Source organism: Hemitrygon akajei, chromosome 24 (genome assembly GCF_048418815.1).
Source record: "Hemitrygon akajei chromosome 24, sHemAka1.3, whole genome shotgun sequence".
Classification (NCBI taxonomy): Eukaryota; Metazoa; Chordata; class Chondrichthyes; order Myliobatiformes; family Dasyatidae; genus Hemitrygon; species Hemitrygon akajei.
The window spans coordinates 5964765-5989751 of record NC_133147.1 but is presented as its reverse complement, the minus strand read 5'-3'; the positions used below and the strand labels follow the sequence as shown (position 1 = coordinate 5989751).

General features: G+C 49.0%; 1 protein-coding gene across 3 annotated transcripts in view; it reads right to left on the bottom strand.

The window, feature by feature from the left end:
• Positions 1-4394: 4394 nt before the first annotated feature.
• The window catches only part of cdk20 (cyclin dependent kinase 20), a 135916-nt gene continuing 115323 nt past the window's right edge, over positions 4395-24987 (bottom strand). For all 3 annotated transcript variants that reach the window (XM_073028252.1, XM_073028253.1, XM_073028254.1), the window contains 4 exons: positions 23007-23459; positions 13232-13377; positions 10588-10713; positions 4395-8563 (listed from right to left, as the gene is read on the bottom strand). In XM_073028252.1, the coding sequence (XP_072884353.1) occupies positions 8288-8563; positions 10588-10713; positions 13232-13377; positions 23007-23459 (1001 nt within the window). In that variant the 3' untranslated portion in view covers positions 4395-8287. The remainder of the gene's footprint in view (positions 8564-10587; positions 10714-13231; positions 13378-23006; positions 23460-24987) is intronic.

Here is a 24987-nt window from a genome sequence, read left to right as displayed (position 1 = left end):
CAACTGGTGATGAGGCTCTGACTTTCAGAGCTTTGGGGAAAGTGGAGTTACCCTTAGTCATTCATTGCTCCCAGGGCCGCTCTGACCCGGAACGGTAGCACCTGCAAGGGTTCCTGCTCAGGATACGAGCGAAGGCCAACGGCAGATCCGGCAGGTTCAGTTATGACGGAGAAGGCGGATGAGCTCGGACCTCAAATGACAACGGCTATAGTACAGGCGGATGAACATTTGGGAAGAGAAATGGCGATTCTTTCAGTTCACCCAACGGAAGGCAACAGCAAACCACCGTTGCTAGATACCAGGTTTCCTAGAATCTATTGCTAAGAAAACCATGGTCAAACTCACAAAATGTATCGCACAACAACAGCGTCAAGAGGATCTTCAAGACAATTCTGAAGATGCTTCGCTCGATGGGGTTGATTCTGGGCAGCAGGGGATCCCCGACTGTCATCAAGCTACTGCTCATAAAATTCAAGTAACACAAAAGAAAATTACTGCCACTTGGAACGTAAGAACCCTATATCAAGCAGGAAGGTTGGACAATGTGATGAATGAAATAGAAAGACTAAAGATTAACATCATGGGGATTAGTGAAGTTCCTTGGACAGGTGCTGGAACTCGTCAAAACAGAAATACAACACTAATTTATTCTTGTGGAACATCCCGTACTGATGGTGTAGGAATTCTTATGGATGAAAACATGGCAAAAAGTGCTTTAGGAAATTGGACAATATCAGAAAGAATGCTCCTCATTAGATTCAGAGGACAACCACTTGATTTAGCGATTATACAGGTATATGCACCAACAACAGGTGGAACAACTGAGGATATAGATAAATTCTATGAAGAGCTTGACCAGGCAAAGAATGGATGCAAATCTCAAGATATTGTTATTGTCATGGGAGATCTAAATGCTAAAGTAGGACAAGGTGCCGATGGAAATACCATAGGAAAATTTTGGACGAGGGGAAAGAAATGAAAGAGGTGAGAAATGGTTAGAATGGTGCAAGATGAATGATCACTTTAAAAACCATTCAAGACACTCGTGGACCTGGAAAAGTCCAGGTGATAACACCAGAAATCAAATTGACTTCATCACTATAAACCAAAGATTCAGAAACTCGGTGACTCAACACAAAACATATCCAGCTGCAGACTGTAATAGTGACCGTAACCCAGTAATATGTCACGTAAAAGCAAAACTTAAAAAACTAAAGAAGCAAAAACCTGAACAATCCCTTGACTACTCGCAATTAATTAAAGAAGAAAATTTAAGACAAAAATGTACAATTGAAGTAAGGAAAAGATTTCAAAGTCTAGAAATAGAATCTGTTGATGATAGCAATCATGTAGGAATGAAGTTTAACTCTCTAAAGGACACCTTGGTAGAATCAGCAAAGTCAATGATTCCAATAAAGAAAACAGTACTATTTTGTCCTTGCTTGCTCAGTTTAGTAACTTTTCTGGTTATAAATTGAATTTTAATGAGCGAATTATTTCCATTAAATATGCAAGTTCCAATTTATAAACATTTACCATTTAAAGTTGTTACAGATTATTTTACTTATTTGGGTATTAAAATTCCTAAAAAAACATAAAGATTTATTTAAAGTTAATTTTTTACCTTTAATTGACCAAATGAAGCAACTTGCTACCAGGTGGTCTCCATTATCTTTGTCATTGGTTGGTTGAATTAATGCTATTAAGATGATGGTATTACCCAAATTCTTATATTTATTTCAAGCATTACCAATTTTTATTCCTAAATCTTTTTTTGATATTATTGACTCCAAAATATCTTCTTATCTGTGGCAGAATAAAAATCCTAGACTAGGCAAAAAATATTTACAGAAGCCTAAGAAGGAGGGTGGTTTGGCTTTGCCAAACTTGAGATTTTACTATTGGGCCATTAATATACGATATTTAATATTTTGGACACAAGAATCGACTATAGCTGCTTGCCCACAATGGGTAAATTTGGAATGTAAATCTGTACAAGACTTTTCATTGTTTTCAATTTTAGGATTTTCACTTCCTTTTTCTTTATCTAAATTGAATAAACAAATAACTAATCCTATAGTCAAATATACATTGCGAATTTGGTTTCAATTTCGTAAATATTTTGGTTTGAATAAGTTCATTTTATCAAGCCCTATAATATCTAACTTTTTTTTCAGCCCTCTTTTATGGATCAAGCTTTTCTTTTATGGAAAACAAAAGGTATAACATGTTTTCGTGATTTGTTTTTGGATGATAGCTTTATGTCCTTTGAACAGCTATCTAATAAATATAATTTACCTAAAACTCATTTTTTTAGATATTTGCAAGTTAGAAATTTTTTGTATAATGAGTTACAGTCTTTTCCGAAACTATGTCCATTGGACATTACGGAAAGAATTTTAGCTCTGAATCCTTGTCAAAAGGGTTTAGTAGCTGTCATTTATAATATGATCATGAAACTACAGCCAGAAGTATCAGAAAAAATTAAGAAGGAATGGGAAAAAGAACTTCATTGTCTTATATCCACTAAGCAGTGGGAGAAAATTTTACTATTAGTCAATTCGTCTTCTATTTGTGCTAAACATGCCCTAATACAATTTAAGGTTGTACATAGAGCTCATACGTCTAAGGATAAACTTGCTCGATTTTATTCCTATGTTAATCCAACCTGTGACAGATGTCATTCTGATGTTGCTTCATTGACCCTCATGTTTTGGTCTTGTCCTTGTTTGCAAAATTATTGGAAAGATATTTTCAGTATTATTTCAATAGTTCTGAATATCAATTTTCAACCGCATCCTATTACTGCAATTTTCGGTTTACCAATGGTGGATAATAGTTGTTTATCCTCCTCATCTCGATGAATGATTGCATTTGTTACATTAATGGCTAGAAGATCTATTTTATTGAATTGGAAAGCAATTAATCCTCCAACTATATTTCAGTGGTTTTCTCAAACTATCTCTTGTTTGAGCTTAGAAAAAATTAGAAGTGTTGTTTTTGATCCTTCAGTTAAATTTGAAGAAACTTGGAGACCATATATTCAACATTTTCATATGAGTTAAATTGTCTTTTCCTAAACCTCACTTTTATTATCCTTAATTATTTGGATGGAGGTTCAGAGTTATTGGTACTACTGTATATATCTGACATTATGCAATGGCCCATGTTGGTTAGTGTTTTTTTCTTCTCTTTTTTTGTTTTTTTTTCTTTTTATTTCTTTTGTTCATAAATACTATGAGTTTGGGAGGCTATATATATTGATTATTATATATTTGAATGTCTACTTAAACTATTAACTATGTACTCTCAAACTCTTTGTATTCATGTTTCATTTATGTTTGCTTAAAAATTAATAAAAAGTTTTAAGAAGAAAGAAAGAAGAAAACAGCACAGGGAATAAATGGATGGCAGATGAAATCATAAATCTAATGGAAGAAAGGAGATGGAAGAAAGCAAATCCTATAGAATATAAGTCCTTAGATAAAAAAGTTAAAAGCTTACGTCAAAAAGCCAAAGGAGAATGGTTAAACCAGGAATGTGAGGCACTGGAAAGAATCCCTATTACTGATCCAAAAAGGTTACGTCAACAAATCAGGAATGTCGCTGGTAAAAAGCTCCTCCATTCTTCAGATGGATGTTTGAAAGCAAAGGATGGTACCATTATCATGGAAAAAGATGAGATTATGAACAGATGGACTGAGTATATTCAGGAACTGTTTGAAGATGATCGAGGCAAAAAACCAGACATTAAGAAGAACATTGAAGGTCCAAGTATTTCAAAATCTGAAGTTCGTATTGCAGTAAATAAGATGAAGGAAGGAAAGGCGGCAGGTCCTGATGAATTAGTAATAGAACAAATGATCACCCTTGAAGATTATGGAATTGAAAACCTTACTGATTTAAATCAATGACACTTATGAGACTGGAATAATACCAGAAGAGATGAAAAAATCAGTATTTATCACTCTTCCTAAGAAACCTGGAGCAATAGAATGTGAATTATATAGGACCATAAGTTTAAAGAGTCATATAACCAAGATACTTCGAAGAATTTTGATGACAAGAGCTAAAAATAAGATACAAGCTCAAATAGGTAAAGAACAATGTGGTCTTGTGAAAGACAAAGGTACAGGAAACACGATATTGATGTTAAGGATACTATCAGAATGAGCTACTCAAGTGCAAAAAGATTTGTTTGTTTTATCGACTACACAAAAGCATTTGATAAAGTGAAGCACAATAAGTTATTTGGAATATTACAGGAAACTCTTGATCTAGATTTGAAAGACCTCTGCCGAATCAGAAATCTGTACTGAGAACAAACTGCCGCTGTAAGAATAGATGAGGAAGTGAGTCAGTTTACGAAAATCAAGAGAGGCGTTAGACAAGGGTGTGTTTTTCCCCTTGATTTGTTTAATGTGTACAGTGAAACAATATTACAAAAAATAAGAGACATCTTGGGAAGCAAAGTTGGTGGTGAAAGCATCAATAATTTCAGATTTGCAGATGACACTGTGTTAATTGCAAGTACGGAGGAAGAACTACAAAACTTAATTGATATAGTTGTTGAAGGAAGTGCAAAAATGGGTCTATCTATCAATTGCAAAAAGACAGAATGTATGGTGATATCTAAAAAGGAGAATCCTATCTACATGCTGAGAATAAATGGGGAGGACATAAAACAAGTATAGAACCTCTGCTACTTAGGAAGCTGGGTGACATCAGACGGCAGGTGCAACGTGGACATCAAAAGAAGAACAGGGATGGCAAAAGACACCTTTACGAGAATGAAGAATATACTGACCAACACTAAACTAGGCATGACAACCCGCCTCAGAGTACTGAAATGTTACGTTTATCCAGTTATGTTATATGGCTCAGAATGTTGAACAATATCTAGTAACATTGAGGAAATAAACTGAAGCAGCAGAGATGTGGTTTTTGAGGAGGATGCAAAGAATATCATGGACGAAACGAATATCTAACAAGGACGTCAAGAACAGAGCAAGCACAAAAAGAGAAATAATGTATGAGATCATGAAAAGGCAACGTAACTTCATTGGACACGTGATTAGGAAAGAGGAGTTAGAATGCACGGTGATCATGGGAAAGATTGAAGGGAAGAAAGCAAGAGGAAAGCAAAGACAAATGATGATGGAGACAGCAGCCAGAGAACTGGAAATGAATACCAATTAATTGACCCACTTGACCCGAAACAGGAGTGTGTGGGCCATGGCAGTCGAAGCTCAAACTGGGCAGGGCACCTGACGATGGTGATAATGTGAGAGGGAAGGGTTAGGCTGATCTTAGATTAGGTTAAAGGGTCAGCACAACATTGTGGACCGAAGGGCCTGTACTTTTCTATGTTCTATATACAAAGATGCATACATCGGGATGCTCTTTATCGAATACAGCTCAGCATTCTGTATCATCATCCCCTCAAACCTAATCAACAAGCACTACGACCTTGCCCTCAATACCTCCTTGTGCAATTGGATCCTCCAATTCATCACTCACAGACCCCAGTCAGGTTGTATTGGTCAAATATCTCCTGCACAATCTCCCTCAGCACAGGGGCACCACAGGGCTGTGTGCTTGGCCCCCTGCCCTACTCTCTTTACACCCTGTGGCTAATACCATATTCGAGTTTGCTGAAGATACCGTTGTGGGCCTACCGAGGGTGGTGATGACTCAGCATACAGGAAGGAGATGAAACTTGGCTGGGTGGTGAAGTAACAACCTCTCACTCAATGTCAATAAGACCAAGGAACTGAGAGTAGACTGCAGGGCAGGGAAACCAGAGCCAGTGCTTATCGGAGGATCAGAGGCAGAGAGGGTTAGCAACTTCAAATTCCTGGGTGTTACAATTTCAGAGAGCCTGTCCTGGACCCATCATATAAATATAATTGCAAAAAAAAATGATAGCAGCTCTACTTCCTCAGGAGTCTGCGGAGATTCAGCACGACATCAAAAACGAAGACAAATTTCTATAGATGTGTGGTGCATCTCAGCCTGGTACGGAAACACCCGTGCCTTTGAGTGGAAAATCCTACAAAAGGCATCGGATTCGGTCCAGTATATCAGGGGGAAAGCCCTCTGAACATGAAGCGCTGCCGTAGGAAAGCAGCATCCATCATCGGGGACCCCCACCACCCAGGACGTGTTCTTGTCTCACTGCTGCCCTCAGGGAGAAGGTACAGGAGCCTCAGGACTCACACCACCAGGTTTAAGAACAGTTACCATCCCCTCTATCATCAGACTCTTGACCAAAAAGGGACAACTACACTCACTTGCCCATCCACTGAGATGTTCCCACGACCAATGACCTCACTTTAAGGACATTTGCTTCTCTAACTTCCGTTAATGCCCCTCCTCCCCTTCTTACCCCATCCCTGACATACTTAGTTGTTTGCCTGTTCTCCATCTCCCTCTGGTGCTTCCCCCCCCCCCCCCTTTTCTTTCTCCCAAGGCCTCCCGTCCCATGATCCTTTCCCTTCTCCAGCTCTGTATCACTTTCGCCAATCACCTTTCCAGCTCTTAGCTTCACCCCACCCCCTCCAGTCTTCTCTTATCATTTCGCATTTCACCCTCCCCCTCCTACTTTCAAATCTCTTACTATCTTTCCTTTCAGTTAGTCCTGATGAAGGGTCTCGGCCCGAAACGTCAACAGTGCTTCTCCCTATAGATGCTGCCTGGCCTGCTGTGTTCCACCAGCATTTTGTGTGTGTTGCTTGAATTTCCTCGTGTTTTCACTTTAAGGACTCTTTATGTCATTATCTCATGTTCTCATTATTTATCACTATTTATTTATATTTGCATTTGCACAGTTTGTTGTCTTCTGCACTCTGGCTGATCTTTCACTGATCCTGTTACAGTTACCATTCTATAGATCTGCTGAGTCTGCCCACAGGGAGATGACCCTCAGGGTTGTCTGTGGTGACGTACAGGGATCTGATAATAAAATGTACTTTCGCGCTTCAGACAGGCTGCCGCAGTAGCTGATCCCAAATGCTCAGGAAGATGCAATGCACAGCTCAACTGAGGACGGGGAGGGGTAGGGCGGACGAGGTGGGCCAGAGACCCCTCGGGGCTGGCAGGCACAGGGAATGTTTGTAAGACGCTGGACCCTTGGTGAGATGGAAGGTTTTCGGAGACGGGTGCAGGAGAGGGATGGGGAGGGGAGAGGGCAAGGGTTCTCAGGAAGGGGGGGGGGATCTTAATTACTGAAGACCGGGAGGGAGTCGGAGTTGGTGGCTGGAGGGATCCACAAGGATCGAGAGGGATGGACAGAAGATTCCGAAGGGGGAAGTAGGGAGAAGATGTCTGTTGGAATGAGTAGCTGGGTGGGGGGGAGCGGTGTCCGACGGGAGCGATGGATGGGGAGGGAGGGCGGGCGGATTGGACCGATGGGGCAAACGGACTGATGGCGGTGGTAAAGGAGGAAGTGAGTGTGGAAGGAAGGAGAAGCCGACAGACAGGAGGCTCAGCGGTGGTCGCTCCAGAGTTCAGGACAGGGAGGAGCCAACTACAACCGCCTCCACATCCCAAGGCAGGTGGGGGCTCTGGACCCCGAGGGAACTTCGAAGCCAGGTACCCTGAGGTGAGGGAGGGCAGTGGAGAAACCAGGGACACCCTCGGGGAGGGCGGGAGGAGGTTTGGGGCTGCCATCTCATCCGGGGGAGCCTCCCTCTGCAGGAGCGATGAGCAAAGGGTGAATGTATGAAGATTGCTTGATAGCTCCAGGTACTCAATAGAGTTTAGAAAAATGAGGGGTGATCTCACTGAAACCTGTCAAATATTGAAAGGCCTAGACAGAGTGGATGTGAATGTGTCCTGTAGTGGGGGAGTCTAGGATCAGAGGGCACAGGCTTGGAATAGAGGGACGTCCATTTACAACAGAGATGAGGAAGAATTTCTTCAGCCAGAGGGAGGTGAATCTGTGGAATTTGTTGACACAGACGACCATGGAGGCCAAGTCACTGGGTATATTTAAAGCGGAGGTTGACGGGTTGTTGATTAGTTAGGGGATCAAATGTTACGGGGAGAAGGCAGGAGAATGGGGCTGAGAGGGATAATAAATCAGCCGTGATGGAGAGGCAGAGCAGATTCGATGAGAGGCCTAATTCTGCTCCTGTCTTATGGTAGAGGGATGATGTTAAGAGCAGGAGGAGGGAGAAGGTAGGGATTTATGTACAGGGATCTGGGAAGTAGGGCGAGCCGGTTGGATCCCGATGGTTGAAGCTGGCGGGAGGCAGGGTTGACAACAGGGAAGTGGAGGGGGCCCTTAGCTGAGGGCAGACACCATGCTGGTGGAAATGCTGGTGGTGTAGGTGAGGCTGGACTGAGGGTGTAGGGCAGAGTGGGAAACGAAGTGGGGGGAGTGGCTGTAGGGCATGGAGAAGGCTGGGGAGCCCAGGGCCAGGGTGCGCGGCTCCTCGCTGAAGTCCTTGGGCATTTCGCCGAATGCCTCGGGCGCCTTCCGGCCCTTCTTTGACTTGTTGGAGACCTTCCTGTTGCGGGTCTGAATCCCATCCTTCTTCATGGCCAAAGGGCGGTTCACCTGGAATGGGAGAACGAGTTGGGTGGGACCATTGGGAGGGAGCAGGGGGAGCTTCAATTACTGTCTGACCCCGGGAGGGTGTGATGGGACGGTGTGGAGGGAGCTTCACTCTGTATCTGACCCCGGGAGTGTGTGATGGGACGGTGTGGAGGGAGCTTCACTCTGTGTCTGACCCCGGGAGTGTGTGATGGGACGGTGTGGAGGGAGTTTCACTCTGTGTCTGACCCCGAGAGTGTGTGATGGGACGGTGAGGAGGGAGCTTCACTCTGTGTCTGACCCCGGGAGTGTGTGATGGGATGGTGTGGAGGGAGCTTCACTCTGTGTCTGACCCCGGGAGTGTGTGATGGGACAGTGTGGAGGGAGTTTCACTCACTGTCTAACCCCGGGAGTGTGTGATGGGACGGTGTGGAGGGAGCTTCATTCTGTGTCTGACCCCGGGAGTGTGTGATGGGACGGTGTGGAGGGAGCTTCACTCTGTGTCTGACCCCGGGAGTGTGTGATGGGATGGTGTGGAGGGAGCTTCACTCTGTGTCTGACCCCGGGAGTGTGTGATGGGACAGTGTGGAGGGAGTTTCACTCACTGTCTGACCCCGGGAGTGTGTGATGGGACGGTGTGGAGGGAGCTTCACTCTGTGTCTGACCCCGGGAGTGTGTGATGGGACGGGCTGGAGGGAGCTTCACTCTGTGTCTGACCCTGGGAGTGTGTGTTGGGACGGTGTGGAGGGAGCTTCACTCACTGTCTGACCCCGGGAGTGTGTGATGGGACGGTGTGGAGGGGGTTTCACTCTGTGTCTGACCCCGGGAGTGTGTGATGGGACAGTGTGGAGGGAGCTTCACTCTGTGTCTGACCCCGGGAGTGTGTGATGAGATGGTGTGGAGGGAATTTCACTCTGTGTCTGACCCCAGGAGTTTCACTCTGTGTCTGACCCCGGGTGTGTGTGATGGGACGGTGTGGAGGGAGTTTCACTCTGTGTCTGACTCCGGGAGTGTGTGATGGGACGGTGTGGAGGGAGCTTCACTCTGTGTCTGACCCCGGGAGTGTGTGATGGGACGGTGCGGAGGTAGCTTCACTCTGTGTCTGACCCCGGGAGTGTGTGATGGGACGGTGTGGAGGGAGCTTCACTCTGTGTCTGACCCCGGGAGTGTGTGATGGGACGGTGTGGAGGGAGCTTCACTCTGTGTCTGACCCCGGGAGTGTGTGATGGGACGGTGTGGAGGGAGTTTCTCTCTGTGTCTGACCCCGGGAGTGTGTGATGGGACGGTGGGGAGGGAGTTTCTCTCTGTGTCTGACCCCGGGAGTGTGTGATGGGACAGTGTGGAGGGAGTTTCTCTCTGTGTCTGACCCCGGGAGTGTGTGATAGGACGGTGCGGAGGGAGCTTCACTCTGTGTCTGTCAAAGTTTTGATGTCTCCCTGGGTTCCGCTGTTTATCCCACAGCCCAGAGGGTCTGGAGGTTAACTGGCCACGGTAAAGCCCCTCGTACGTTGGTGAGATGTAGGGGCTGGAGGAGTCACGGGGAGAGTGTGTGAACTCAGTTGTGCGCATACACTCACACAGAAAAACACAAGCACACAGACACACTGAGACACAGGCACACACGAGCACGTGTGTACACGTGCACACACTGGAACAGACTCAAATAGATACACTTGTGCATGAACACACACACACACTGAGTACTCTCTCTCACACACACACAGCAGCAGAGGTCAGGGGTCAGGGTCGAGCCCAGGTCAGGGGTCAGGATCGAGCCCGGTTCGGGGATCAGGGTCGAGCCCAGGTCGGGGGTCAGGATCGAGCCCAGGTCAGGGGTCAGGGTCGAGCCCGGATCTAGCCCGGGTCGGGATCGAGCCCGGGTCGGGGGTCAGGGGTCAGGATCGAGCCCAGGTCAGGGGTCAGGATCCAGCCCGGGTCGGTAGTCAGGATCGAGTCCGGGTCGGGGGTCAGGATCGAGTCCGGGTCTCAGTCGCGGACGAGGCAGCCGTTGTGCCGGTGCGAGGCGAGAGGAAGGGTCCGGTACTCACGTTGTGCAGCTTGTAGTACAGCCCGCAGGCATTGCAGACCGGTTCTCCACTGATGTTGCGTCTCCACAGGGTGGTGGTGCTGGTGTGACAGTTGGCGCACTGCGTCCCCGCCCGCTTGCTCACAATCTGGGGGCGAAGGTGACCCGAGTTAGCTCGGCCAGACATGCCTCTTTCTCACTCCAGAGGGGAGAGCTGGGGGCTTTCTGGCCTCTCCCCCCCCCCCCGCCCGCCCCCACCACCAACAGCCTGCCCGGTCCTCGAGCTCCCAACGCTGTGGCCGTTCAGGGCGGGAGGGGGGTACGGGTAGAAGTCCCGAGGAAGTGCAGCAGCACAGCCCTTCGACACACGATGTCGGCGCCGAATTAAACCCGCCTGCCTTCCCATGATCTAATGCACGGCAGCACAGCGTTTGGCTTAATTGGAATTTGATTCCTGTACGCTGCAGTCTGTAAGGAGTTTGTGGGGGAGGCTCCGACTTCCTCCCAAGTCCCAGAGACGCACGGGTTCGGCTTAGTAAACTGGTCGGTGCTGGAAGTGCGGCCACACTCGCGGGCTGCCCCCAGCACAACCTTCGGACCGTGATGCAGTTCACTGTACTTGTGACAGATAAAGCTGATCTTTACCCAAGCCTTACACTCCCTGAGCGTTCCGTGCCACTGTTGTCTCGATGCCCACCCTGAGACGTCTTCTTCCTGACGGAGAGGCAGATAGACGGGGAGGTTTCAATGCTCGGAGAGCTGAGGTGGAGGGTTGAGGGGGCACTGAAACCTGGAACAACCTGCCGAGACTTTCCCGGCACGGAAGAAATGTTTGGATGATCACGCGTACCCCAGGGTGGGGGAGGCTGACGACTCAAACGGATCCGAAACTCAAGAGATCCTGCAGGCGCTGGAAATCTTGAGCCACGCACACGAACTGCTGGAGGAAGTTCTCTTGAACATGGAACATTAGAAGACAGTTCAGCCCCTTTGGCCCAGGATGTTGTGCCAACCTACTCTAAGATTAGTCTAACCCTTCCCTCCTACACAGCCCTCCATTTTCCTATAATCCATGTACTTAATCTCCCTCTCTCTTTTCTGTTTTTTTAAAATATATATTATGATATACCTAGTTTTGCTTTGTTTATATGTTACTTGTATCATTCATGATTTGGGAAGACTCATTTATATTGTAACTATTGCTTATGTATCCTTTCATGTTCAGTTTAAATTTGTATGTTTGTAATCCCATGATCTATGTATTAATCTTATTATGTTGATATTAATAATAATAATAAAGATTGGGGAGAAAAAAGAAAAGAAAAAAGAGGCATAGATTGAATGGACAACCAGGGTGGAAATGGCTAGTATGGGGGGGCATAATTGGAAGTGATTGGAGGGAAGTACAGGGGAATGTCAGAGGTAGATTTTTTTTTACATAGAGACTGGTGTTCTGTGTCTTTAGGTGTGAGATGATGAACTTCAATAGCTCAAATGTCAGCGGATAGGAAATGGCAGGAACCTGAAGAGGGACGTCCACGGCTCCCAGAAAGTGGTTCCAGAGAAGATGGTGTGGTAAAGAAGGCAAATGGCATGCTGGCCTTTAATTGAGAGAGTCTAGGCCCTGCCACGCACAAAGCAGTACCCAATCCGACTGGATGCGCTGGCGTTGGAGAGGATCCAGAGGAGGTAAGTGGGAATGATCCCAGGAACAAAAGGGTTAACATACCAGGAACGTTTGGTGGCTCTAGGCCTGTCATCACTGAAATTTAGATGAATGGGGGTGAGGATGGTGTGGGGATCGCATTGAAGCCTGCCTAATATTGACAGGGCTAGATAGAGGGGACGTGGAGAAGACGTTCCCAAAGCAGTGGAGTCTTGAACCAGAGGGCACAGCCTCAGAACAGAAGGACATCTCTTTAGAACAGAGATGAGGAGGAATTTCTTTAGGCAGGGGGCTGTGACTCTGTGGAATTCAGTGCCACAGACAGCTATCGAGGCCAAGTCGTTGGGTATATTTAAAGTGGAGGTTGACGGGTTCTTGTTTAGTAATGGCGACAAAGGTTATGAGGAGAAGGCAGGAGAATGGGGTTGAGAGGGAAAATCAATCACCCATGTTCAAATGGCAGGTCAGACTCAGTGGGACCAAAGATCCTAAGCCTGCTCCTGTGTCTTACGCTCTCAAGTTGGGGAGTCACGATGCACGTCACAGCTGGAGCGTCGTGTCCAGCTCTGTTTGCTCTCTAACGGGAAGTGTGCGGTCTGGAGACTTTGGACAGGGTGCAGAAGAGATGTTGCCGGGCTTTGTCTGGAGTGATGGAGACTGAGGGGAGAGTTTGAAGGAGATGCGTGGGGAAATCTCTTTTACACGGAGAGTGGCGGGTGCCTGGAACATGCTGTGGTGGAGGCTTTCAGACGGACATGTGAACTGGGTGTAGGCAAACGGGAACAGCACAGACAGTGTGGGCCGAAGGGCCTGTTCCTGAGCTGTACTGTTCAGCGTTATGGTGACCACAGAAGAGCAGAGTTGTGGAGACTGCCACCCTTATCAGAGAGGCTCTCATACCTCGGTGGTCTCCTCGGCTCGGGGCTGAACGAAGAGGACGAATAAAACGCAGAGGAGGGGCGGCGCTGACCACAGAGGGGGCAGAGGCTTGCACACTCACCATTCGCTTCTTGGGCCGGATGAGGGGGCGGTTCTGGCCGTTCATCTTGTGGTAGAGCCCGCAGGCGTTGCACAGGTAGTGTCCAGTGCCGTCCCGGCGCCACAGCGGTGTGGTGGTCGCTCCGCAGTTCACGCACTCCCGCGCCTCTGCAATGGGGCAAAGAGGGTTACATTGTCCGAGCGGGGAGTCTGATCTGTCCCCTTTACACCATACACCCTTCCCCATCTGTACAGTCATCGACAACCCCCCACCACCTCTACAGTCATCGACAACCCCTCACTACCTCTACAGTCATCGACAACCCCTCACCATCTCTACAGTCATTGACAACCCCTCACCATCTCTACAGTCATCGACAACCCCTCACCACCTCTACAGTCATCGACAACCCCTCACCATCTCTACAGTCATTGACAACCCCTCACCACCTCTACAGTCATCGACAACCCCTCACCATCTCTACAGTCATCGACAACCCCTCACCATCTCTACAGTCATTGACAACCCCTCACCACCTCTACAGTCATCGACAACCCCTCACCACCTCTACAGTCATCGACAACCCCTCACCATCTCTACAGTCATCGACAACCCCTCACCACCTCTACAGTCATCGACAACCCCTCACTACCTCTACAGTCATCGACAACCCCTCACCACCTCTACAGTCATCGACAACCCCTCACCATCTCTACAGTCATTGACAACCCCTCACCATCTCTACAGTCATCGACAACCCCTCACCATCTCTACAGTCATCGACAACCCCTCACCATCTCTACAGTCATTGACAACCCCTCACCATCTCTACAGTCATTGACAACCCCTCACCACCTCTACAGTCATCGACAACCCCTCACCATCTCTACAGTCATCGACAACCCCTCACTACCTCTACAGTCATCGACAACCCCTCACCACCTCTACAGTCATCGACAACCCCGCACCATCTCTACAGTCATCGACAACCCCGCACCACCTCTACAGTCATCGACAACCCCTCACCACCTCTACAATCATCGACAACCCCTCACCATCTCTACAGTCATCGACAACCCCTCACCATCTCTACAGTCATCGACAACCCCTCACTACCTCTACAGTCATCGACAACCCCTCACTACCTCTACAGTCATCGACAACCCCTCACCACCTCTACAGTCATCGACAACCCCTCACCATCTCTACAGTCATTGACAACCCCTCACCACCTCTACAGTCATTGACAACCCCTCACCACCTCTACAGTCATCGACAACCCCTCACCATCTCTACAGTCATCGACAACCCCTCACCATCTCTACAGTCATCGACAACCCCTCACCATCTCTACAGTCATCGACAACCCCTCACTACCTCTACAGTCATCGACAACCCCTCACCATCTCTACAGTCATTGACAACCCCTCACCATCTCTACAGTCATCGACAACCCCTCACCACCTCTACAGTCATCGACAACCCCTCACCACCTCTACAGTCATCGACAACCCCTCACCATCTCTACAGTCATCGACAACCCCTCACCATCTCTACAGTCATCGACAACCCCTCACCATCTCTACAGTCATTGACAACCCCTCACCATCTCTACAGTCATCGACAACCCCGCACCATCTCTACAGTCATCGACAACCCCTCACCACCTCTACAGTCATCGACAACCCCTCACCATCTCTACAGTCATCGACAACCCCTCACCATCTCTACAGTCATTGACAACCCCTCACCATCTCTACAGTCATTGACAACCCCTCACCACCTCTACAGTCATCGACAACCCCTCACTACCTCTACAGTCATCGACAACCCCTCACCACCTCTACAGTCATCGACAACCCCTCACCATCTCTACAGTCATCGACAACCCCTCACCATCTCTACAGTCATCGACAACCCCTCACCATCTCTACAGTCATCGACAACCCCTCACTACCTCTACAGTCATCGACAACCCCTCACCATCTCTACAGTCATCGACAACCCCTCACCATCTCTACAGTCATCGACAACCCCTCACCATCTCTACAGTCATCGACAACCCCTCACCATCTCTACAGTCATCGACAACCCCTCACTACCTCTACAGTCATCGACAACCCCTCACCATCTCTACAGTCATCGACAACCCCTCACCACCTCTACAGTCATCGACAACCCCTCACCATCTCTACAGTCATCGACAACCCCTCACCACCTCTACAGTCATTGACAACCCCTCACCATCTCTACAGTCATCGACAACCCCTCACCACCTCTACAGTCATCGACAACCCCTCACCATCTCTACAGTCATCGACAACCCCTCACCATCTCTACAGTCATCGACAACCCCTCACCATCTCTACAGTCATTGACAACCCCGCACCATCTCTACAGTCATCGACAACCCCTCACCACCTCTACAGTCATCGACAACCCCTCACTACCTCTACAGTCATCGACAACCCCTCACCACCTCTACAGTCATCGACAACCCCTCACCACCTCTACAGTCATCGACAACCCCTCACCACCTCTACAGTCATTGACAACCCCTCACTACCTCTACAGTCATCGACAACCCCTCACTACCTCTACAGTCATTGACAACCCCTCACTACCTCTACAGTCATTGACAACCCCTCACCACCTCTACAGTCATCGACAACCCCTCACCACCTCTACAGTCATCGACAACCCCTCACCATCTCTACAGTCATCGAAAACCCCTCACCATCTCTACAGTCATCGACAACCCCTCACCACCTCTACAGTCATCGACAACCCCTCACCATCTCTACAGTCATCGACAACCCCTCACCACCTCTACAGTCATTGACAACCCCTCACCACCTCTACAGTCATCGACAACCCCTCACCATCTCTACAGTCATCGACAACCCCTCACCACCTCTACAGTCATCGACAACCCCTCACCATCTCTACAGTCATCGACAACCCCTCACTACCTCTACAGTCATCGACAACCCCTCACTACCTCTACAGTCATCGACAACCCCTCACCACCTCTACAGTCATCGACAACCCCGCACCATCTCTACAGTCATCGACAACCCCGCACCACCTCTACAGTCATCGACAACCCCTCACCACCTCTACAGTCATCGACAACCCCTCACTACCTCTACAGTCATCGACAACCCCTCACCATCTCTACAGTCATTGACAACCCCTCACCACCTCTACAGTCATTGACAACCCCTCACCATCTCTACAGTCATCGACAACCCCTCACCACCTCTACAGTCATCGACAACCCCTCACTACCTCTACAGTCATCGACAACCCCTCACCATCTCTACAGTCATTGACAACCCCTCACCACCTCTACAGTCATCGACAACCCCTCACCATCTCTACAGTCATTGACAACCCCTCACCACCTCTACAGTCATTGACAACCCCTCACTACCTCTACAGTCATCGACAACCCCTCACCACCTCTACAGTCATCGACAACCCCTCACCATCTCTACAGTCATTGACAACCCCTCACCACCTCTACAGTCATCGACAACCCCTCACTACCTCTACAGTCATCGACAACCCCGCACCATCTCTACAGTCATCGACAACCCCTCACCATCTCTACAGTCATTGACAACCCCTCACCATCTCTACAGTCATCGACAACCCCTCACCATCTCTACAGTCATCGACAACCCCTCACCACCTCTACAGTCATCGACAACCCCTCACCATCTCTACAGTCATTGACAACCCCTCACCACCTCTACAGTCATCGACAACCCCTCACTACCTCTACAGTCATCGACAACCCCGCACCATCTCTACAGTCATCGACAACCCCTCACCATCTCTACAGTCATTGACAACCCCTCACCACCTCTACAGTCATTGACAACCCCTCACTACCTCTACAGTCATCGACAACCCCTCACCACCTCTACAGTCATCGACAACCCCTCACTACCTCTACAGTCATTGACAACCCCTCACCACCTCTACAGTCATCGACAACCCCTCACTACCTCTACAGTCATTGACAACCCCTCACCATCTCTACAGTCATCGACAACCCCTCACCACCTCTACAGTCATCGACAACCCCTCACCATTTCTACAGTCATCGACAACCCCTCACCATCTCTACAGTCATTGACAACCCCTCACCACCTCTACAGTCATTGACAACCCCGCACCATCTCTACAGTCATCGACAACCCCTCACCACCTCTACAGTCATTGACAACCCCGCACCATCTCTACAGTCATCGACAACCCCTCACCATCTCTACAGTCATCGACAACCCCTCACCATCTCTACAGTCATCGACAACCCCTCACTACCTCTACAGTCATCGACAACCCCTCACCATCTCTACAGTCATCGACAACCCCTCACCATCTCTACAGTCATCGACAACCCCTCACCATCTCTACAGTCATCGACAACCCCTCACTACCTCTACAGTCATCGACAACCCCTCACCATCTCTACAGTCATCGACAACCCCTCACCATCTCTACAGTCATTGACAACCCCGCACCATCTCTACAGTCATCGACAACCCCTCACTACCTCTACAGTCATTGACAACCCCTCACCACCTCTACAGTCATCGACAACCCCTCACTACCTCTACAGTCATTGACAACCCCTCACCATCTCTACAGTCATCGACAACCCCTCACCACCTCTACAGTCATCGACAACCCCTCACCATTTCTACAGTCATCGACAACCCCTCACCACCTCTACAGTCATCGACAACCCCTCACCACCTCTACAGTCATCGACAACCCCTCACCATCTCTGTAACCCTCTCCAGCCCCTACACTCCTCCTTGCCTCCATAACCCCCTCTTACTCCTCCACTCCTCCCTGCCTCCATAACCCCCTCTGACTCCTACACCCTTCCCTGTCTCTGTAACCTCCTCTGGCCACTACGACCCTACCCTACCTACTTTCCTCCAGCCCTTACATCCCTCCTTATCTATGTAACCTCCCCTACATCCTTCTCCATCTACGTGATCCCTTCCCATCTCTATAATGACCCCTGGTCCCTACAGGCCTTCCCATCTCTATAATGACCCCCGGTCCCTACACCCCTCTCTGTCTCTGTGACCCCCCTCCCTCCTCCACATACCTTAGCCCCAGTTTGCTGTTGTCTTGTGCTAACAAATGTACGTCAAAGTTCAGACTGCCAGAAGACGGGCGTGTCTCCACTCTACAGGAACATATCTGCATTCTCTGCTTCACAAAAGCCAAAATCAACCACTTTCAAAGTTGCCTCAAGATTGAAGGTTATAGGTTCAGATTGAAACATACCATGTAATGTGTCATTTCCAGACACTCGAGAACGTGCTGGGGCAGCCCACAAGTGCCACACTTTCTGGCACCAACATAGCATGTCCACAATGCGTGGGAGAATGACAGTCCATATTCTTTGGCCTCCAGCGGACCCGGACACACAGTCACTGGGCTTTCGACTACCCTAGTGGACTCGCAGAGATTCACTGACCTGGGGCTTTGGCCACCGGATGACCGATTCGACCCTCAGCACTGGACCAGGGCTCAGCAATGACGGGACCTTGAACACGGGGTCTCGCCAATTTGTGGACCCAAAAGGGCCACCGGAGTTTGCGTCTCCTGCCCGCACAGAACTCTAACTCTGACAGCCCCCTGGCACTGGGGGAGGCACCAGCTTTAGTCTGTCAACCGGTCAGCAGAACGCCAATGTCCACATTGCTGTCCTGAAGGCTCCGAACTCCGGCCTGTCCTCTATTTCCTCCACATCCCTGTCCCTAAAACCCTGACCTGGACAATAATACATCGAAGCAGAATGAGTCTGTCCTGCCACCCGGTGTGGTCCGAATCGGGTCGCCTGCTTGCAGCTGCCTGGCAAAGAGGCGGCAGAGCCGGGCACTGTGCTGGAGTGCCGGAGGTGGCGTGGCGCAGCGACCCTGCTGGAGTCGGTGCTGCCCCCCAGTGTTCCCTCGGTAGAAGACAGGCTGTGTTGTGTTCAACCGCAGACTGCCGCAACGGTTCATGGACTCGGGGACTCTTTGTGTAATTTACTGCTATCTATACGTGCCTTGTGCTGTGTATGGATGTTGATACTGTGTTCTGCATCTTGGCCCTGGAGTAACGCTGTTTCATTTGGCTGTATTCATGGGCATTCATGTGTGGTTGAATATCAGTTCAACTTGACCTTGAATGAGATCTTGATTGCTATCACTGGAATATGTTATGAAGTTTGTTGTTTTGAGGCAGCAATACAGTGTAATACATAAAAACTGTAAATTACAATGATATATTAAATAAATATTATTTACTTCAGGAGAAGGAAACCGGATGCCCATAAACAGGTTCTCACTGGGGGATCAGAGGTGGAGAGAGTCAGCAACTTTAAATTCCCTGGTGTTATCATTTCGGAGGACCAGTACGTAAGTGCAATTACGAAGAATGCACAGCAGCATCTCTACTTCCTTCGAAGTTTCTATAGACTCGGCATGAGATCTAAAACTGCGACAAACTTCTATAGATGTGGGGAGGCTGCATCACAGCCTGGTATGGAAACACCAACGCCTTTGATCAGGAAGTCCTACAAAAGGAAGTTGATGTGGCCCGGTCCATCCCGGGTAAAGCCCTCCCCATCTACACGGAGCAGTGCTGCAGGAAAGCAGCATCCATCATCAAGGACCCCCACCACCCAGATCACGCTCTCTTCTCGCTGCTGCCATTAGGAACAAGGTCCAGGAGCTTCAGGGCTCACGCCACAGTTATTACCCTTCAGCCAACAGGCTCCTGAACCAGAGAGGATAAACTCACTTGCCCCATCACTGAAATGATCCCACAACCTATGGACGAACTTTCGAAATCTTTATCTCATGTTTTCGTTATATACTGCTTGCTTGCTTGTTTAATTATTTATTAACTATTTCCTTTTTTTCTTTTGTATTTGCACAGCTTTGCATTTTGTTTGTCCTGTTGGGGTGCAGTCTATTATGTGTCTCGCATTAACTGAGTTTGCCCACAAGAAGACGAATCTCGGGGTGGTGTATGGTGACACATGTACTTAGAACTTTGTACATTTGTACTTTGTAATACAAACACAAAAATACTGAGTTATTGCTCACAAGCTGGTCCATTATCCATTCAGAAATCTGATGCTAATGGCGAAGAAGCTGTTCCTGAAACACTGAGTGTGTATCTCCAGGCTCCTGTACCTCCTCTTTGTTGGCAGTAACCGAAAAGGGCATGTCCTGGGTGATGGGGTCCTGAATAAAGGATGCCGCCTTTTTGAGGCACGTCGTTTGAAGATGTCTTCACGGCTGGGGAGGCTAGTGGCCACGATGGAGCTGGTTTCTGCAACGTATTCCAATCCCGTGCATCAGCGGTAACGCAACCACAGTAAGAATGCTCTCCACTGTACACTGTAGAAATTTGTGGGTGTATTTGATGGCATACCAAGTCTCCTCAAACTCGAAAAGAAATACAGCCGCTGTCTTTGTAACTGCATCAACATGTTGGGCTCACGTTAGATCCTTAGAGGCAATGACACCCAGGATCTTGAGGTTGGTGTGTGTTCTCCCAGACTCCCCTTCCTGAAGTCTATTATCAACTCCTTGGTCATACTGACACTGAGGGCAAGGATGTTGCTGAGACACCACTCGACCAGCTGATCAGCCTCCACGTCACCGTCTGAAATTCTACCAACAACAGTGTGTCATCGGCAAACTTATAGATGGTGTTTGAACTGTGCCTAACCACACAATCATGGCACAGTCACAGTCTTCTGAAGTTCGACGCGTCATCTGTTCAGAGATGGTCATCTGCACACCACTGTTGTAACGTGTGGTTATTTGAGTTACTGTCATCTTCCTGTCAGCTTGACCCAGTCTGGTCATTCTCCTCTGACCTCTCTCATTAACAAAGTGTTTTCACCCACAGAACTGCCGCTCACTGGATTTTTTTTGGTTTATCTCACCATTCTCTGTAAACTCTGGAGACAGTTGTGTGTGAAAATCCTGGGCGAACAGCAGTCTCTGAGATACTCAGACCATCCCATCTGGCACCAACAATCATTTTGCAGTCAAAGTCACTTAAATTACATTTCTTCCCTATTCTGTAGTTCTGAACCTCTTGACCACGTCTGCGTGCTTTTATGCATTGTGCTACTGCCACATGATTGGTTGATTAGATATTTGCATTAACGAGCAGGAGTAAAGGTGTGGACACCGACCGTATGTTCTGTTATTGTTTTTACTATCTCAAAGCAGCGTTGTGATGAAATGATTTGTATCAATGGCACGCAAAAACAAAGTTCTTCACTGTGCCTCGGTACACGTGACAATTTACTAATTTTAATTAGCAGGTCAGAACAGGAACATCAACGAAGGTGGATTATGGAAATAAGTAAAAGATGAAAGGTGTGGGTGGCACTGTTGTGTAGCTGTTAGCCTGACGCTCTACAGCACCGCCAATCGGTGGTCAATTCACCTCCGCTGTCTTTGAGGCGTTTGTACGTTCTCCTCGTGGCCGCGTGGGTCTCCGGTGAACTCCAAAATCCCCAAAGACATATGGGTTAGGGTTAGTGAGTGTTGGGCATGATACGTTGGCCTTAGGACTGCGTTGCTTGTTGGCACAAACGACACATTTCATGGTGTGTTTCAATGTACATCTGACAAATAAAGCTGAGCTTTCAACATCTGCCCCCTAGTTTTAGACACCCTTGTCCTGGAGGAGGAGTAAAGGTTATGATAATCCTTCTTATCTATTCCCTTCGTGGTTTTATAAACCGCTGTATAAGGTCGCCCCTCAAGCCTCCGACGCTCCAAGGGAAAACAGTCCCAGTCTAGCCAGCCTCAAGTTCTCCATTCCCAGCAACATCCCCGGGAAACTTTCCTAGCTTAATCGGTGACCTCTTGCTGGTTCGCTGGGAACGCTGTTTCAATGTACATGTGACAGATAAAGTTAATCTTTAATACGCTAATAATCTGATCTGCATGAACAGTACGCAGGATAAGATCTTCATTGTATCTTAGTACATGTGATTAATAAACCATAACCAATTTGTTATTGAGGGACGGTGCAGAGCACACCAGGACGCCAGCATGCAGGATATTCAACTACACTTTATTGATAACCCTGCTTGTACAGTATGTGAACTCCTCCCGTGTGGGAGCGGCCGACTGAGTGGCCGAGGAGTAACACTCTACCAACCATGGCTGATGAGCCCCATCTGCCTTAAGCGACTGGCTTTAAGGCACCAGTAACCCACCTTTGCCCCTGAGAGTTTGACTGACTTCTCAGCTGCGTCTGTGCCTCTGTGCACTTCTCCAGGCTAGCGGCCCACAGATCATCACAAGTCTATCCACATTTGGGTGGATCTGAAAGGCGCTGCCCAGCAACCCGGGCCCTTTCTCAGCTTGTCTCATGCACTTAGCAAGCTGGCGTGGGCAGTTTAGGTTGGTAAGCCTCCAGATATTTCTCATAGATATACACGAACAAAAACGGCCTGATTGTAGTTTTATTTTTGTCGGGGATCTCCCCTGGTCTGTAGTGCCAACTCATCGATGGTCAACTACTTCCGACTCCATGTTGAGGGACGGTGCAGAGCACACCAGGATGCCAGCATGCAGGATACTCAACTAAACTTCATTGATAACCCTGCTTGTTCAGTACTTAATCGCCTCCCCATAGCAGCGACTGACTGAATGGCGTAAGAATAACCTATAGACGCCCACCACCAATACCAATACCAAATGAAGCCACATGCTAAAACCAGGACTGTTCTGTCACTCACCGGTCAGACAGAGGGGTATCTTCTGTTTCTGCGGAGATAGGCATCCCTCAGTGAGGTATCCTCCAGCCGAGTGGTACAGGGCGCCGTTGTAGACCGGGGAGGTGCTGCTGTACTGGGTGCTCGGCAGCCCCAGCTGCGCCTCATGGCCCAGCGACATCAGGCTCGGGCTGGTTCTCTCCACCTTCAGGCCGTCCTTCGACTTCGGGCTCTCCCTGCCGTCCCGGCCGAGCTCGCTGGCGGGGACCTCCTTCAGCTGGTTGACCGGGAAGCCGTAGAGGTGCTGGCTGTGGTGGGGCAAGGGCAGGCTCGGGGAGCCCTGGTACAGGGGCAGCGTGCCCTTGCCATAGGGGCTCATTGCCTGCCAGGGCCCGGGGTAGGGGTGGCCGATCGCCTGGCCGCTCTCCATCCACGCTAGGCTGTTCAGTAAGTGTGGGCTGTAGACCTGCCGGCCAGCTGGTTGGAGAAGGGAGGAGGGATAGAGGGAAGGGAGGGAGGAGGGATGGAGGGAAGGGAGGGAGGAGGGATAGAGGGAAGGGAGGGAGAGAAGAAGTGGAATTGAAATGTGGCAGTGCGTTCTCCAGACGACAGGAATACCCGGGGTGGGTTCCTCATCTCCTCCACTGCCTCCGCCCCACTGCTACTGTCAAGGTGGGAGGCAGTGAGGAGGGAAGAGGCAGCGAGGAGGGAGTGTTGTACAGAGGCACAAGCGATGAGGAGGGAGCACCGCGCTGTGGGAGGGAGCACCTTGGGAGGGGCAGTGAGGAGGGAGTGCAGCACTGTGGGAAGAGTGGAGAAAAGGGCGTGCTGTACTGTGGGAGGGGTGATGAGGAGGGAACACTGTTGTGTGGGAGGGGCGGTGAGGAGGGAGTTCTGTGCTGTGGGAGGGGAGGTGAGGAAGGAGCACTGGGCTGAGGGAGGGCAGTGAGGAGGGAATTTTGTGCTGTGGGAGGGGAGGTGAGGGAGTGCATACTGTGGGAGGGGTGGTGAGGAGGGAGTTCTGAGCTGTGGGAGGGACAGTGAGGAGGGAGTACTGTGCTCTGGGAGGGCCGGTGAGGAGGGAGTCCATACTGCGGGAGGGTGGGATATGAGTGAGGGCAGAGGAGACAACTTCCTTGGGCAGCGTTAAACTCCTCAGCTGATCCAGGTCATCTCTCCCACCACCCTGGCCCTCCACCCACCTCGGGATGAGGGAGCTGGAGCCACAGACACCCCCCGAGGTCCCCCTGGCAAACAGGCCTGGTGGATGTTGGGGAATATCCAGGTCCTCCCAAGTGGCCTGAACTCCATACTGCTCGCAGACAAGTCAGGAAGCTTCTGACGCTGTGGGGGTGGGGGGCTGTGAATCCTCTCCCTCCTCCACCATCTTAGGTCTGGAACCTTGGAGAGGGGAAATGCCAAGTCCCACCTAGCCAGAGATGGTGAAGTACTGAGATGCTCTGGCAGAGAGCTAGCAGGGAGTGTATGGGCCAAACAGCCTCCCTGCTCTTTGATTTGAGCCTGGTTGCCTCCTCAGGGGCGGATATCTCCACTGGGTCTAACCTTCGGTGTGACTCCAGGGTTGTTTACAAACCCACAAACCCACGACCCATTCCATAGTGACACAAGGAATTCCTGGGAAGGCTGCCTAGCTCCACAGACTGGATAGGTTCGGTTTATTCTCTCTGGTGGTGGGGGGGGGGGGGGTGTAGCATTAGATAATTATAAGAGGATAATAGACAGGAGTAGAATGGAATAGAAAGAAATACAAATGCAATGTTAGCATTCATTTCGAGAGAACCAGAATACAAGGGTGTGATGCTGAAGCTTTATACGGCATTGGTCAGACCGCACTTGGAATCTTCCGAGCAGTTTTGGGTCCCTTATCTAAGAAAGGATGTGCTGGCATTGGAGAGGGCCCAGAGGAAGGTCCTGGGATCGAAAGGGTTAACGTATGAGGAGCGCTTGATGGCTCTGGGCCTGTACTCACTGGAGTTTTAAAGAA